The following is a 17,373-nucleotide window of genomic DNA, read 5'->3' as shown; positions in this document are numbered from 1 at the left end:
AGAAGACCCAAAAAGGCACGCTCGGTTTCACTTTAGTGTGAAGAAAATGACACACTCAAGAGTCATCGGTATTCATAACGGACCTTAAAGCACATGAAATGAAAGAGGCGACGGCGCGTTTAGCTGCGCCGAGGCCTTGCCGACAGCAGCTGCAAGGGCCATCTGCCAAAAACAACCACTCCCGCTCCGATTTGCATTGTGTCCTATCAGCTCAGGGTGCTTTTCTTCCCTCTCCCTTTTCATTCCCAGCGTTACCTTCAATCTGCCATGTCAGCAAAACGCTGCAAAATGCATTCGACGTATCCGTCAGCCTCGCGCCTGCGGACGGCCAAGCAGGCGATTCGCACCACAGAGTGGCGATAATCATCCCCCGACTACAACCCCAGTGAGAACCTGTGGAAGGTGTTTTTCATTTCTTACAACCCCCTCTGATCTAGGCGGACCCAAGAAGACTTCCTATCAGTCAGCTGTTCCCACTGTGGTGTGTTTTCATCGTCATCGATTGAGATGACAAAACAGGACGAGGAGTCCGTGCAGAATGTCTCACACGAGAGTCAAGAGAGCAGAAATAAACCCCCCAGGGGTTACATAAGACGGAGGTGGTCAAGGGATGCAAAAATCACAAGACCCTCTGAGAGCGACCATCCCCCCCAAAAAGGTATCAAGGAGGAGCAAACTCATCTCTGACAAACTAAGTGGATGGTCAGACATATTTGGCCAGCGTTCTCGGCTTCTCACACATCTACCCTGCACGTGCACGCCCATCGGGAGAAGCCACTCGGGGTCAGAGGGGAGAATTTTGCTTAACTTTCGTCCATCTCCCATGACCGTTTCCTGCAATCGCTCCAACCTGCCCGAGGTTTAGCTGCCGGTCACCCCACATGGCCCATACTCTCTCTCGCTCGCTCTCTCTGTTTATTTCACTCTGACCGCTGCAGGTCTGCCGCCTCAGCGTTTGGGCCGACCGGACAGGAAAGCCCTCTGCCAGCTGCCGACAATAACAAGTCCACCTTAGTCACTGTCAGCCGAGAGGGCGTTGTTTTCATCCCAACACGTGAGGAGAACGGGGGGGAAAACATTGGATCTGTGCAGTTAAACGAAAATGTGGACATGCCAGCATAAAAGTTTGAAATCAGGTCATGCGGAAACAATTGTAGGATTCTGCTGCGACACCACGGCTAAATTAAATTTTATTTTTTGGGGGGGACATATCTGTTCGGCTATTGTGGAATATTTTTCCAGGTTGTGATAACATGCGGACCTCTTACAACAGAAAAGCACCTTTATCGTAATGGACTGTTACTATAACGCAAAGGGCTCTATTTTTGTGAATGGCATAAATCTGGCGCAACCCTAACGTGACAGGCAAAAATGTTAGACCTTTTGCAAGAGGAAGGGCTGCGCCGTAGTGGGAGTGGTGAGAGCCGACTTCAATCCTGGCCATCCCCTTTGCATACGTACGTGCTTGTTGTGCACTAAAGTCTTGAGCATGAAGATGTTATTGTTCTGTTATTATGCGTCTTTGTGTAGCAAGACCGCAGCCACACAGCCCACAATAACAGACAAACTAGTTTCAACCAGTGGGCTGCAGCCTAACGACACCGCGCACAAAACACACACACACACGCACACCCCAATGCATCCAAGTGACCCCCCTCGCACATCGCAAGGTAAACTGACCCAGATGCAGGAATGTTCACGTCCATGTGTACCCAGCTCAAAAAAAAATATATTCATCCATCACATTTCTATTCCTGTTCTTACATAGTATGCATCGCCATGACGATGTCGGTCCCACCGTTGACGCATGTTGAGTTGTGACACAAGTTCAAATAACGTGGCCGCGTGAACAACATGTCAGTCAGCAAACACGCCGCAGGGGGAGGGGTCAGAAGGAGCGCACGCACGCACATACATGCATAGACACAGACGCTCAGTGTATTACATGTTTACATATTATGTAATATCGCTAATTTGGCGGCGCGGCTGGAAAATAAAATCGGCAATGATTGCAAACATAAGCAGACTCACAGAAAAATGATTGTTTACGGCGTAGTAAACAAACTAAGGTGTGTATGCTTAGCACAGGAGGAGGGAATTTCAGAGTATCGGGATGGTGAGCTGATAATCTTGCAACAGTTTGGTGTTGCTTAACTCATTCACTGCCATTGACGGGTATACAAGTCAAAAAGTGCATTCATTTGAATTATGACAGATTTATTGTCTTTTAAAACAGATTTTTTTTTTTCCCAAACATCAGCATTTATCTCCTCCCATGTCACCTTCTCTGTGCTTACTCACGGAGCAAGTGAGGGAGAGAACGCTCGTCCCAGGCTGATTGAACGGGAACTAAAGTGTGGACGAGGGCAAAAGTGAAGACAAACAAACGTGACATAAGGAAACAATTGTGTGGTGGGAGAAAGGGGGCCGAGCCTTCCATGCAATAACCGGTCTCGCACTCGAATCCTGGCGGCGGCACAAGCACCCCATTGGTGTCACACCACACTCCGAAGTTCGTGCAAACTGTGAGCAACCCTCGTCATGAGGTGATCGTTAACGAGCAGCAGATGACGCAGCAATGCTGCACTTTTCATAGGCGGCATAAAGCAGCCAAAGGGCACACAAGCACCGTTCAAAAAGCCAGAAAATCAACTGTACTCTCGTCTTGGCATCTGCCGACAAAAACAAGTCCGCTAACGCGCTTCTTGAGCACTCAAAGAATGCAAAAAAGTCATGAAGACCGTGACATCTTTTCTACAAGCTACTACAGCTGAAAAAGTGTTAGAAAGAAAATAACATTTCTTTTGCAGCAGAGCCTTGAGAGAGGAGAGACTGGCAAAGCCAAAGAAGTGGACGAGCAAATCGCGCATCATGTGCCACATCGCTGCGGAATTTGGGATGTCAAACGTAATCATCAGTCATTTTTGGGAGGCGCAAGTGGAAATATACCACAAAGTCGGATCCCAAAACCGTTTAATAGCATTTCAAATTTCCCCATGTACTGAACATGCAAAGACTCTTTGTAACCCCCGCTAACGACCCAGGCTAAACTCAGCTTTTCCCCGAGATACAAAGCTCGTTTCTAAGTCGAGCTGAATCCGAATGTATCACGTTAACGTCAACAAACAACACAAAAAGATGAATTTGTGAATGGCGGACTCAGAATGTGTGGAACATTAATTAACGTATCGTAAGAATCTCATTCTATTTTGGACGTGAAAATCATTCGTAAACCAGTAAGCCTGAATCAAAGTCAGAAAAAAAAAATGGATAAAAAAACGGCACAATGGTGTTCACCTCTGACTTCCTTTCTATAATGTTTTTTTCTGCATCTCCGAGACTTCCCCTACTTCCTCCAGGGCGTCTGCGATGGCAGAACAACAAAAAGGCACCCGGCCGCTGTACGCATCTGGCAGCGAAGGCGCCCCACGCCGTTCGTGTCACATGAGACAAATGACTGCTGGGTGCTTCACGCTTCCAAAGCGTCCTTCTTTTGCGGCGTGTGTGTCAAATATGAGAAGCATTCTGTGGAGGAAGATGAAGCGGTGCAAGCGAAGACAAACACGACAAAAGTGTGTTGTTTTTCTTGCCCAATTATTCTGGGATGGGCTCTGCGTTGACTAAATCGGGTTATCCTGTGTGTGTGTGTGTGTGTTTTTTTTAAACAACATCCAGCCACATATAAATAAAAAAAAACACCCACACACAAAAGCAAATAAACAACCTCAATTTCCTAGAAGTTAATGGACAAGCTCCAATGAATGTTGTCCAGAGAATTTTACACCCCCCCCAACTTCCTTCACTGGCCCCGCCTTTGCTTTTAGGCCGCACATAAACAGATTTAGAGGTGTGTCGTTTTCCACCAATGGCGGCTCGGCCCGGCTGCCCGCGACAGCAAATCAGAACGTCCGACTCGCCCTCCTGTTAACGGTTGTTGTTTTGATGCCTCCTGTTTTCTGGGAGTCTTCACAGTGATGTATTGGGGGGGGGGGGGGGGGGGTTTAGAAGAGGCCGGGTCAGGCCTTAATAGGCTTTGAGTGTTCTCCCACAATTAGGTGGTGGGGGCTCTCACACACATGCACGCAAAAGCAGCGAATGACACAAGAATACGTCAAATATTCACATTCTTGAAATCACTGTTTCGAGCCTCCCAGAAAAAAAAAAAAAACACAGAGCACACTTTGTTTCTTGCACATAAACATCACTCACATCCTCCCTCACTCAGATTTCACACACACACACACACACACACCAACGTAGACACACACGCGTGCACGCTGATTAATGCTGGTCACAGGGTGTGGAGGCTTGGCAGCAAAAGAACAACTGTGCAAACGGGACACCTCGCAGTAAACAACACGTGGGCGACGCGCCGCTGATAATCTTGCACATCGTGAGCATGACTTTTTCTTAACCTCCCTCTTTGTTCGCTTCTGTGAAGTTTCGAAGCATCCCAGGAAAAAAAAAAAAAAAAAAAAAAAAAAGTCTGCACAATTGGCCTCTGCCGCAACGATCTGCACAAAGACTTGTTTTTCGGCTTGTTTTTCCTCATTTGTTGCCAAATCAAGTTGCACAATTTTTTTTTTGCAACCAGGAGTCTGAAATCTGTCAAACAACGCTGAAAAATAATGCTAAGTTTTCAGATTCCACCAAACAGTAGAGCGACACGAGAGGTCGTTTTAGAGAGGTGCTGGTAACGAGAATTACGCCAAAGCCTGACTCTTGTAAATACTTGCATACTCGTTTGAGATAAGAAACAAGTCCGACTGCAGTCTTTGGGGAGGAGAACTGAAGCCTTCGCTGTCACAATCCGATACAAATCGTCTGCCATCTTTGCGTTCTCGCAACTGGGACGAGTGAAAACGTCAGAGCGGAGCGACGACAGAATGTTTGCACAGAACGTCTCAACGAGATGTCCACCTTCACACATCTGCGTTCCCAAATGGACGGTTACATGTGGAATTTGGCAGAGGTTCCTTGATTCAACAAAAAACGGACTTTTCCTTGCTGACCCATATTCCGACGAAGAAAGACAAGAACAGTTTGCACCAAACAACAGGCACCAAATGGCGCTGGTGCTTTTTGGCATCCAATTTGTTTTTGGTACCGTCACCTTGAGCAACATGTTTTTATTCAGTTGTTCACGCGAATAAACTCTCAATAGTTGGCATTCAACCAACCACAGAATACGTTGAAGTACCGTATTTTACGGACTACGAGCCGCTACTTTTTTCTTCCATTTTGAACCATGCGGCTAATACAACGGCGCAGCTTTTCTTTCACCACTAGGGGCGCTCTATAGTTCAGAGAATACGCTAAATAAATATCAACTTTTTTTTCTTGAGTCTGTTCTGTTTTAATTAGCAAAGTTGTTGCCGTGTTACAAACAAAATTGTCCACATTTTCTTTTCAACATGGAAAACGTGTATATTGTTTGTTTGTTTTTTTAAGCGTTGCTGCATCTTATAGTCCAAAAAATACAGTAAATCATTTTACTATTGAATTACACCAGATCTACAACATGCATTTATTTCATTGCATAAATTCCCATGCCCATTACCGACATTCACTACGCTTTGTCGGCAGTTTTAGTACGGTACATCAATCTCATGACATCTGACAGCAAGAAAACAAATATTGACATTGAGATATAAATACAACGTCTCCAAGCGCATATAGACTCCGAGTCTCGCTATAGCTCATGATATAAAAAGGCAAACAAACAAAGGCTGCTTGAATGTCTGCAAAGGGACGCGGCGGAGGAAAATAAGCAAACCCTCCATAAAGATAAGCAAACACCAGATGGCCAATAAGGACTCGGAGACCGAAACAGAAGAGTTGGAGAGTCGAAAGACGCGTCATGATTTGCAAGAAATTGACCTATTTCTCCTGCTTAAGGGTGACGATAATAAATCATAGGCTCGTCTTTCAGTGCGGGTTACAACACCGCCACTTGTTGGAGGAGACGTTACACAAGTTATCGACCATGTTTGCTTTCCCTCTGCGCGGCGTCGAGTATATGACAAGAGGTCCATATAGAGTTCCTTCCCACCCCCCTTTCCTTGCCCTTCCCTTTCCAGGTTGACGTCAAGTGACGACAAGTGAGTCAGTGGGGCCTGAATCGGGCCAATGAACATCGCAAAGAGAGTCACTGAGTGATATCCTGAGGCGACCTCTTGACCGGGAGGGCCTCTCACGTCGGATGGAGACAGTGAATACAGTGACGGCATTAAAAATAATAATAATTCAGCCTATATTAATGCCTTTAAAATCAGCAAAAATACAACTAAAAGTCATTTAAAAAAAAAATAAATAAACAACTTCATTAGTGTCTATAAAATTAGCAAATAAAAATACAACTAAAATGCATATTGTGATGTTTGAAACCTGCATTTTAATTTTTTATTTATTATTATTTTTAATGTGGCTCTATGCACAATGCATAGAGTTCCCCGGAGAACATGCTTTTTTTTTTTCTTTGAGGAGGGGGGGGCATACTAGACTAAAGTGTGTAACTGCACATCCACTACTGTAGGTGGTGGTGGCGTTCACATTTATTTATTTATTTTCCCGCAAATGGATGCACGTTGAATCTTTTCTGTTGCCGACAATTAAAAACAAGGTTAATAAATGTATACTCCTGATTGCAAGTTGATAAGGATACAATATTGTGCGGAGGTGTACTACTTTGGGGGGGTAACATAACACCTTCAAGAAAATGAGCTGAGCGGGTGAATCCAGCTTTAGTGTATATTTTGTGTTCCTGACTTGCTTCCTGAGGGCCTCCCTGTGTTTACTGCAACCCGACGAGATGCTTAGGAAGCTACAAAAGGAACAGGCGAAATGTTTGGCAGACGGCCAGGGCCGACTATTAACAAAGCGCACCGAAAAAGTTTGGTCTCATCGATCTCCCTGTGACCTAGAAACGTCTTCCAAAAGTGTACAGCCAAGCTAAACCAGCGCTCAACTATTTCTGCTCTTCTACACTGCAATGTTTGGAAAATCTGCTGGACTTTTACAGTCCTCCTCGTCCTTGTTGAGCATGGCTTGGCTACGGCACAATTGAAAAATGCTCTTGTATCGTCTGAACAATGAGGCGCCTTGTTTCTAAACTTTTGCTCATAATTACAGAGCTAAGGCGCTATTTGGTCCCATGAGATTACAATTAGGATTTGAAACGCCGAGCTCATACTCGTTAATCGCCTTGCTGGAAGGTTACACTAAGCTCGCCGGCCTCGTTGGCGGAGTCGGGACTATTTTGTGCAGCATCGCCGCATCCAATGTTCAGCAGAAATGCAAAGGTTTGAAGACCATCCTCACAAGATTTACAAAAGTTGTTCCGGTAATAGAATTATTGATTGAAACTGAACCTAACATATGAAGAAAAGAAGTTTGACTTCCTCAGAATTATTTAAAAGCATACCGAAGCTAGGTCGGCATTTAAAGTCGTACAAATTATCAATGGCAGAAAAAATAATTAAATTATTAAATAAAATCCGTTGGTTACGCTGTTGGGCAGTTTTGATGATTGTGCATTTTAGACCATTTTCTGTGTTTATTTTCAGCATATTTAAACTCAAGAATCAGGCACAGAGCGAGAAAAAAAAAGGCGTAAGTCAAGATTCTGCACAGCATTCTGATGTACGATAAAGCCTTTGTCTGTCCAAATTCCAATTGCATGAAGCATTTTTTTTGTCATCAGCAGCGAGGTCTGGGATATGAATTAGGCCTTCTTGTTCCCCGTGAGAATGGAATGAGACGGAGAGGAAAATAACAACAAAGACGAACCGCAAATCCCAAACACAATATTTGGAGATAATTGACTTTGGATATCGATGGAACGTGCCTCCAATCAGAATCATTCGGACACTCCATAAACTAGGAAGTCGTCCGCTAACTACGAGAAAAACTGAAAAAAAAAAAAGGATCTTTCACGTCTTTATCCGTCAATGGGAGTAAAAGAGTTAAAGGTGCCAACGCATGAAAGGTTTTGAGGGTGTCAAAAAAATAAATAAAAGTGGATTTCCGTTTGTGCCAAGACATTTAAATACGTTGAACTGTCAACTGAGGAAAAAAGGGGAAGCGAGACAGCGTTTCCTCTTTTACGCACGCGTCCCCTGGCACGTTACACACGTGTGGTCACGGAGGACAACACAAGCGATAACAGAGGTGTATCATGCAAGATGATCGCACATTTTGTCTTCGGTAGGAATGCGAATTGCAATAAAGCGCAATATTTATATTAGGGATCATTATCGGGATGCAAATGCATCATCGGCAAATCCCAAAATTTGACATTATACTCTGTCACCCTGCGGAAACACCAGCGTGTCAATCATACACGCACTCTCACTCTTTTCCGCTGCATCTCTGCCACACACACACACACACACACAAGTTGGCCTTCGCAGCACAAGAGTCAAGGTCAAAGGTGAACAACTGTGGGAACGGGGTGGTCCTGCAGCACAAATCTGTCGCCCTTCTGACGAACAGGCCTGTAACATAAACAAGCACTCATATACACGGCAGCTCCGGACAATGCAGCCCGTGAAAAGCACACAATAGCAACTCGGCCGCACGGCGCGGCGACTGAAACAATTCAACACACGTTAAAACAACACGGGAGCTCGGGACTATGCTGGCGTGGCGATAGGCGAAGCTTGAGGTAACAACATTTGCGGGAGACACACGCACACGCACACACAATTCAGGCCTGTTAGAGTTTAATAAGCTGATCAACAAAATGTAGAGAATTAAACAGTCATTCTGGTGTGTGTGCAACTTGGCCACCAGGGGGCAGTACAATAGTCAACTACTCAGTAGATTTAAAGGCAAAGCTACTTGGTTGTTTAAAATATACAACTTGTAGTTCCTTCGTTTTATGTTTAGTTTGACAGCAAACCTAAGTTGACTTGAATATTCTGCCACCAGACAGTGCTCTGATTTCATTTTTTTCCTCGCCAGTCAAATACCAAAAAAAAAAAAAACAAACTCACAAGTTGGGTTTACTTCTTCTATCAGGTGACAAAAAAAGGCTGTAACATAGCACTGTAAACATGACTAAGAAAACCATACATTTGAGTTCCTAGAATGTTGTTTGTGTATTTTCGGTAAATTTGACCAGAGTGTTGAGCCGAGTGTGGTTTGTATCCTAATAGGGGCCGACCACCTCAGACTTAGGTCTGGGCTGCAGCCACCTGACTAGCTTTGGTGACCAGATGACTTGAAATCCTGCACGCTGCCTGTTATAAATCTCCCGAGACATGTAAACACACACTCACCCTCACACCCACACACACACACCCATATATAAATACACACATCTACACACTGCAAGGCAGACGGATCAGCAGACATTCAGCAGACACACACAGGCCTAACCACGTAGACATGCACACAAACAAACACACACAAGTTGGATAACAGCCCAGTGACCAGGGCAAAAGGAAAATATCAAAATCATGCGGAGCATTGCAAACATTCATGCCCAGTGCATGGAAAATTCCCATCGCGTTAAGCCAACCAAGGCAGCACGCGGACTCAGAGTGCCCTCATGTGGCCATAATGCTAACTGCAGCAGGCTGTCGAAGGCTTGTGAGCCATTAAATGAAAGGAGGGTGAAGGACAAAAAGGTGTGTTGATTTCATTGCCTTCATTTCACAATTAAGTCTGACCAATTGGCCATGTAAGTGTGTGTGTGTGTGTGTGTGCGTCTGCCATGTCTAGAAAGGACTAAAAGCATTTGTGTGCCTAATTACGAACCATCGGATTTGTCTTCCCTTGGGAAGTAATGGGGAGAGAAGCAAATACAATATGACGTCATTGCTACTACAATGCTTTGGAGCAGCAAATGGGAAAATAACAGCACAGCAGGACTAAAAAGTCAAAATAGCGAACGCTCAAGACAACAAAGGATTTTAACTCATGGAGACATTCGTTCATAAACGATGCTGTGTGTATGTAGTGCCAAACACAAAGACCTTCAGCAATCAAGCGCTGCTTGAAGCTAATGCTAATCTGTGCATTCAACAAAACCAAATGCAGCTCAGCTTACCTTGCACCACGACCGGCGAGTTCACCAGTATCATGGCCAGGCACTCGAGCGATACGAAGATACGTGGGAGTTTATAAGACATTTTATGGTCGAAGGCAGGTTTGGGTAAATTGAAAAAAAAAAAAAAAACTGAGACAGAAGCCAAGTTATTGTCTGCAGATGCTAAACAGAAACATGTCGTAACATCATGTACTAACATAATCATTGGCCGGGCGTTTTATATGTATGTAAAAGTTGCTGCTGAAGCGCTTCGTATTCACGCTAACAGCTTTAAGGCTTGTCAAATATTGTCGCCTGGCCAAATGCCAAAGCGGATATATTAAACTGTTTGTCATTTTACCGCGTGTGTGATTCACGCAAAAAAGAGCTGCAGGATGCCACGGGGGTGATGTGCCGCCATCACGTACAAAACTGTCTCGGGCGTGATTAACAACATTAATCATGGCTCCGTTCCATTACTATCCCAATAAAGCGCCTCGCTAATGCTTGCCAGAACCTTGCAAATGTCGGCCTTCCATCCAACAGTTATTTACCACGCCTGCGGTTTTCATGCGACGACAGGTCAAAATGTTGCGATGGCTCGATAAAAGTGATTCACGTCATGCCTGACGGCGACTGCGTGGAATACTTTCTCATGTTAAATGTGTTGTGCCGCATAAAAAAACAAAAAAAGGCGAGCGGATCAACTGATTTATGATTGCGCCAGCTTGGGTTTCCACTGGCAGCGTTAAAACCAACAGAAAGGAGGATTGAATGCGTTCTTGGGAGACGTGTTCACCGAGGAAGCATTAAGGGCCGTGCTAAATCATTTTCGAGGAATGTAATTTCATCTGGAGGTTGCTGTATAACTATCAGGGAGGCTTGTTTATTCAGCAGAACGGCTCAACGCCGCCCAGCGCTCGCTTTTCTTCAACGTTATTTACATGCATTCGGGAAATTTAACTGCATTGAATCCACTGCTCAGACAATTAAACATTTTGGTGAGACTGTGGTTTAGCCAAGGATGGCTAATTGAGTGCATAACTCAAGTGCATAAACGGCTGTAATGATGAACAGATCCACGTAGATGGCGCCGTTGCATTGCTTTGGATTAGAAATCAGCACAGCTTTTGAGTAGATGATACGGATTAAGAGGTGAAGGAGGGAGAGAAATACCAACATGTTGGAAGTCGGACAAGCTTTGGCACCTCAAACTTTAACATACACGTATAGTATGAACAGAGTACGAGTCCAATTTTGTTCTTAGGGCGCAGCCAGGTTCGGGTTTTCTTCCGTTTTTTTTTTTTAATCAGGTTTGTTCCACCTGCTCCCTCAATTTTTCCCTTCCATTCCATTCTCCGCTTCTCTCGCTCTCTCTCTCAATTCCTGAATAGCACGGCTAGAAATAATCACCCTCAAGTCACGGTGCCAACCAGCCAACACCCCCACCTCGCCATTGCACTTCATGTCACCGGTACCATGACGACTGCTAACACTCTGCAAAATCCCAAACTCGACGTGCGCCCATGCCTCCCTCCGTGCCAGTCTTCACATATTTCGGAAACCGGCTTCATAAACATGTACGACTTTTTTTATATAGTAATCACGACTAATAGTGAACAAGCCTGGTCTTTCCTTTTTTTTTTTTGTTTTTTTTTTAATGATTTATTCAGGCTTACCGGATTGGCGGTGACCTAGTTGCACAATTCCAACATGGTCTCCCCCCTCCTTGTATCTCGTCTTTCTCTGCGGGCCAAAGCATACTGCGCTGGCTTAGAAAGTGGGGGGTCTGTCTGTGGTGTCGGATCCCCTCTGGGGTATTTATGCGATTTAAAAGACGTACTGTTCCTTGAAAAACCTGCATGCCTTCAGTTTAACTGATTCACTCGCACTGTAAAGTTGGAATTGGACTAGGTATTGTAGAAAGAGGAAGAAACTGCAGCTCTCTCTCTCTCTCTCTCTCTACACCCCTCTGTCTGTCTCTCTCTGTCTGTCTACCCCTCTCTCTCTCTCTCTCGCGAAAACGCACAACACATGCAAAGACAGCTTTAAGTCTCCATCACATCCTCCGTATTTACACAGTATTTGACTGTTTAGTCAGTGTGCCAAAGGTCAGAGCCTGCTGCTTGGGGAGCTTTCTCTCCCCCTCGTCGTACAATTTGTGTGACCTGCTCTGCGGAGAGCTCTTCTAATCCAAGCAGATCTGTACAGACCACAAGGCTATGTGCCCCCCCCCCCACTCACTCCCATCCCGATTGTAAATCAGCAACGTTCAATCGGCCATAAACATGCACTGGGACGTGACACAATCAAGCACAAAAGCATATAAAAAGTATCCAAGACGGAACATTCCGGAAAGTGTCCCGGAGCCGTGCTTCCGAGTGGTCCGAATGGACACAACAAAGTCTCTCTGCATCTGTCCACAAGTCTGCACATGACGTTTGTTTATTCAGCCTTGACTCGAGCGACGCGATAGGCAGTATGAGCATGTCATCACAGACCCTGTTCTCACCATCATTTACGAAGAATTCATGCAAAACGTTATGTGGTGTTGCTTTCTGGGAGGGCCGGGGATCACGTTAAAAAAATGTTGTTGTTTTTTTGTTTTGTTTTTTTAAACATGAATGTTGTGCCTGAGCCATAGCACTGGCAAATGATTTGAAAAAATAAAATTACAACTGGACTCATCGACTCTGCTCAGCTACGTGGCAACTTGTTTTGGAGACAATGCAGTGAGAGGTGTGTGCAGCTCCCAATAGGTCGGTACAAGCTATGTCTACAAATTGAAAGCTATCGTAGGAATGAAGAGGATGAGTGCTGGCTTTTCTTTTACTCTTGTAACTATGGGCATATCGTGCTAAGTTCTATTTCGTTGCATGCTTTTTTTTTTTTTCCAAACCAATCAAGGCTGCACACTGTCTGCAACTTCATCCTTGAGGTGCAATAATTAATAACTACTTGCGAGCCATTGTCCAGAGAAAACAATGTGACTGGGTGGCAAACACGGGACAAAGCCTTTCGGGCGGACAAAGCAATGTACAGTATTTGAGGTTATTCCGGGAAGGCCCGTTTGGCGTAATTAATGACACATGAGTGTTTATTGCGGCGGTTGTTGAGTCACTAAACGGCCATGATTAACGGACTAAGTGGCGTGTTCAAAATAAAAAATAAAAATTAAGCGCGTTGTACGCTTCTGATACTTTCTGCTTTATTTAATGAATGATGAATATCACAGGGGGGAAAACCAGGACCAGGCAATCGTTTATATAAGGGAGAGACACGAACCGAGGCTTTGCGTTGAATAATGCACGAGGACATCAGTGAAAAAGAAACCATTCGAAGGAATACGTCACGTCATCAAGTGCCATGTTGAGTTGCTCTGATCTATCCATTTGCAATCGTCCCGCGTGCGGGGGGCTTAATGCAAAGTGAATGAGCCATTTGAGAGCTAATTCAACGGAGACAGGAGGGAGAAGACAATGGCGCAATTACATAACACAAAGAAGCCACTCTGTGGGCCTTTCAAGCAGCCCCGAGACTGGACAGGACTGGACTCCTTTCATGAAAAGCGAGGGAATATGGTGACCGGGTGGTGGAGTCTGCCAACCCCGTCAGAGACCCACACCAATCCCAACAATTGTCTCTGTTGATTTGGATGTGCGTGTGTGTAATCCTGCATGTCTATTTGCATGTGATCAGTGTCACAGAAAACGGATTTGCAGAAGAAGAGGCACAATATGGTATTTTCAGTGAAGCCTGACCTTCATAGGAAAATAAAAAATAAAGTCAGATATTTATTAAAATGTACTGTGCTAGCTGTAATACAAAGAAAAAAAAACCTCTCAGACTTGAATGTTTATTTGCATTCGATCAATTCCAACGCCAACGCGAGCCCTCTTGGATGACCTCGTGTTTTAATATGTTGACCAAACTCCCAGAAACGCATGCACACATGCATGAGGACAGCCCATGGGAACCGGAGCACCTCCGCCCCCCCCAAGCGCATACACACATCCCTATTTTCAGCCTTGACCCGATAACCCTTCACCCATGGGGCTCACTCGTAATACCGGGGCAACATAACACCGCAAACACCATCCCCAGCTCAAGGGATCACCAACGGGGGAATAAATAAAAAGTTTTTACAATCTGAAATTGCTCCAACAGCCATCGCAGCTTGAACGGCGCTTATGCGGGAATTTCTCTAAACGGCACGCAAGCTGCCAATGCTTCAAGAAAATGAAACTGGACGCTAATAAAGATAAGGATGATATGTAGCAGAAAGATTAACGGGAAAGGAGCAATTGTTATTTTGACGACTTTCGGCCCAATTATTTGTGTGTGCGTGTGTGTGTACTCCGCTTTAGTGCTTTCAGAGGTTTTTTTCTTCAGAGGATCTGAGGCATTAAAGATCCGTCTGAGCCCAAAGCCCCTCTTCTCTTTCTGCCAACCATGAGAAAGGTGTGTCTGTGTGTGTGAGGATGAGAGAAGTGGGGGAGGAGGAGGTCATGGATTTGGGGTCTTCGACTGTAAGACCTCATCCGCATGAGATGCAACAGCGGGCTCATAAAAAGCAGCCTTTGGCAAGTTGTGGGCAAATGCAGCTTAGCATAATTCAAAAATACCAGACGGCGTGTACCACGGTGTGCGGCTAAAACCTGCAAAGCAGCTTTCTCCCTCTTTCATCCTTCTGCCCCCCCTATCCTCGCTCCACCTTCCAAAAACACTCCAGCAAAAACAGCAAATGATGCCAAGCGCACAAACTATTTAGAGCTTCCCATTCGCGACATGTCAAGCCATCACAGTGCTAATAGAGAGCTCAGGTCCGACAAGCTAATCCTGATATCATTCTCGAAAAAAAAAACAAAAAAAAAAAACGCGGCACTATTTCCAGTAGCGAGATTTGTTTCAGCTGATATAGTCCTTACCAGATGACTAAACCGAGTTAAACATACACTCAACCACGTCGTAAATGTCGGACGATGGCGCGTGTTATGGAATTCTTCCAATAAACATATCCGCTTGAATTGCGTTGTCAGGATGAGAAATTCTAAAAAAGAAAAAAAAAAAAAAAGAAAGAAAGAGTGAGAGGCTGCTTCTCTTAAGGGCACAGTGCTGCAGCCAAGTGGAGACTGTGGAGCATATTACTGTAGCCAACTGAAGCACACAAGCTAATATTAGCATGTTTGTCATAAAAAGCAAATGTTAGAAAGATGTGGCAATTGTATTCAAAGGGAGACTAAGGGCAGCAAAGAAAACAGACTGGGAGAGCAAAGTGGAGACTGTGGAGTCACCTTTTGTGAGCTAATAATAGCATGAGTTTAGTATTAGTTTTTTTTTTTTATGTAGAGTATTTGTCAAGTGCAAGATTTAAAAAAAAAAAAAGTCAGTAAGTATTGTGTAATACAGCATCGTAACCTCCAAATCGCTCTTCTTTACACACGTGCAGCCATATTGAAATAAATACATTTTAAAATAAATAAGCTCATGTATGATATTGATTAACAAATAAAACAATAAAGGGTATTTGTTATTATTAATTAGTTAGTTGGACGGTGGATACCACTGATAATTTAACCAAAGTATTCCTGACATCAGTATGACTGATGCTATTCCACTTGACAAAGCATGAAGTGGTTTTGAAAAGGTTTGCTACTTCTGAGGAGGCAGCAGATGGCAGCAGATCAATGAAGGGGCTTCGTAGACAACAGGAAGAATAAAACCATCCTACCTGCACAGCCTGCAAAAGGCGGATGCATCTCTCCCTCACGTCTTCGAAAGGACAACGCTTGGTGAGCATGAGCAGGTGAGCCAGGACGGCGTTCAGGTCGCTGCTGGGGGGGAACCCGGACGCTGGCGGGGGCGAGGACGCGGACGCCGGCACAGGCCCGATAGCCTCCACTTTACTCAGAACCTCTTGACGAATGTGCTCCATGGCGACCGTCCTGGAACTGGCGTCCCGGCTGGCCAGCCCGTCCCACCTGCCCAGAGTCTCCTGGTCTTGCGCGTCCATCTTCTGATATGGAGACTTGATGTGTGTTGTTGATATACAACAAGGCTAAGGTCAAACATTAACACATGAGGTCACTCAAGATATATATGGTACAGGAATGATACAGCGATATTTATGTAAACTGTTGAAAACAGCATTATTGGCAAAAACTGAGCCCTGCAGCAAAGTGGAGACTATGGCGCTACATCGTCCACGGCTAAGACACAACAACAGGCAAAGCTAATGTGAGCATGTGAGGGTTTTTTGTTTTTGTGAAGTCTACATTTTCTAGCTCTCAATTCCAACAATTTTATCTGAGAGGAGACTGAGGGCAGTGATCAAACAAAGTGCTGCAAGAAAGCAGAAACTGCAGAGTCCAAAACAGCAACTGGCAAAGTTATGACTAAAATGTGTGGGTTTCTTTTGTCATTTCTAGCCTTGTATGCTCATGTATAGATAATTGTTCGTTTGTTTTTTCTAGCTGTGTCCAAATGGTACGATGACACAAATATTGTATTTGAGAAGAGACTGGGGGCAACGGGAAAACAAGACTACAGCAAAGTGGAGACTGTGGAGTATAAGGCCGCAGAGCTAAATATTTGAAAAACAATAAAGACAATGACAATAACAAAAACATCTGCATTGCCTCCGAAAGGCTTCCAGCAGAGGATTTAAACCAACATCATGCCAGTCATCGTTTCGCATACTGATACTTGGACTGCCCCCCAGAAATGAGAACAACCTCCCAAATCCTAAAATGTGTTCCTAACACTTACCTACTCGCTTGGAAATGACAAGTTTGAACGCCAAAACGTCATGAAAAATGTACAAGTACCGAAGCCTGCCTGTCGGTCACTGAGCTCCATTCATTCTGCTCCCTTTCCAGTACAGTCCAAGTAAAAGGGCACTGCCGCTTGTCAAAGACGTGTTAGCTGTCAAAATGTGACACAAGCAGAAGGCTGTCGTGAGTAAATTACTTACTTTCGTCACATTCTTCGGTGCCGGGCTTGCAACGGGACACCTTACCACACCAGTGACCAGCCTCGTTCGCCCCGCAGTAATATCACAAGGAGGCTGCAACTCCGGGGTAAACATTTGATTGATAGCCTCAACAAGCCAATGGTAATGGGTATTGGGTGCTCGAAGGCGGGACAGCGCAGGCTCTGGAAGTTGATTGGTCAGTCTTCTGTAACCATGCTGGCGAAGGAAGGCTTTCTGGGAGTTGAGTTCTCTTCGAAGCTTCCTCACGCCCTTTCTAAATCCAAAACTGGCTTTTTATACACTACCACTCCCACCATGCAACACGCTATAACGGTCGCCCCTCCACCTCCTTAAGTTGTTTATCACA

The 17,373-nt window shown here is 44.8% G+C and overlaps 1 protein-coding gene across 1 annotated transcript in view; it reads right to left on the bottom strand.

Annotated features, from left to right (window-relative positions):
* Window positions 1-17,293, bottom strand: part of sesn1 (sestrin 1) — a 37,433-nt gene extending 20,140 nt beyond the window's left edge. The window contains exons 1-2 of the mRNA XM_088285959.1: window positions 17,007-17,293; window positions 15,765-16,091 (exon numbers count right to left, since the gene is read on the bottom strand). Coding sequence (XP_088142085.1) covers window positions 15,765-16,091; window positions 17,007-17,120 — 441 coding nt within the window. The 5' untranslated portion in view covers window positions 17,121-17,293. The remainder of the gene's footprint in view (window positions 1-15,764; window positions 16,092-17,006) is intronic.
* Window positions 17,294-17,373: the final 80 nt, after the last annotated feature.

This window comes from Idiotropiscis lumnitzeri, chromosome 21 (genome assembly GCF_059441095.1).
Source record: "Idiotropiscis lumnitzeri isolate Australia: NSW breed Sydney's pygmy pipehorse chromosome 21, RoL_Ilum_1.0, whole genome shotgun sequence".
Lineage (NCBI taxonomy): Eukaryota > Metazoa > Chordata > Actinopteri > Syngnathiformes > Syngnathidae > Idiotropiscis > Idiotropiscis lumnitzeri.
Note: the sequence above shows the minus strand (reverse complement) of the source record. Positions and strands in the feature narration are given on the sequence as shown.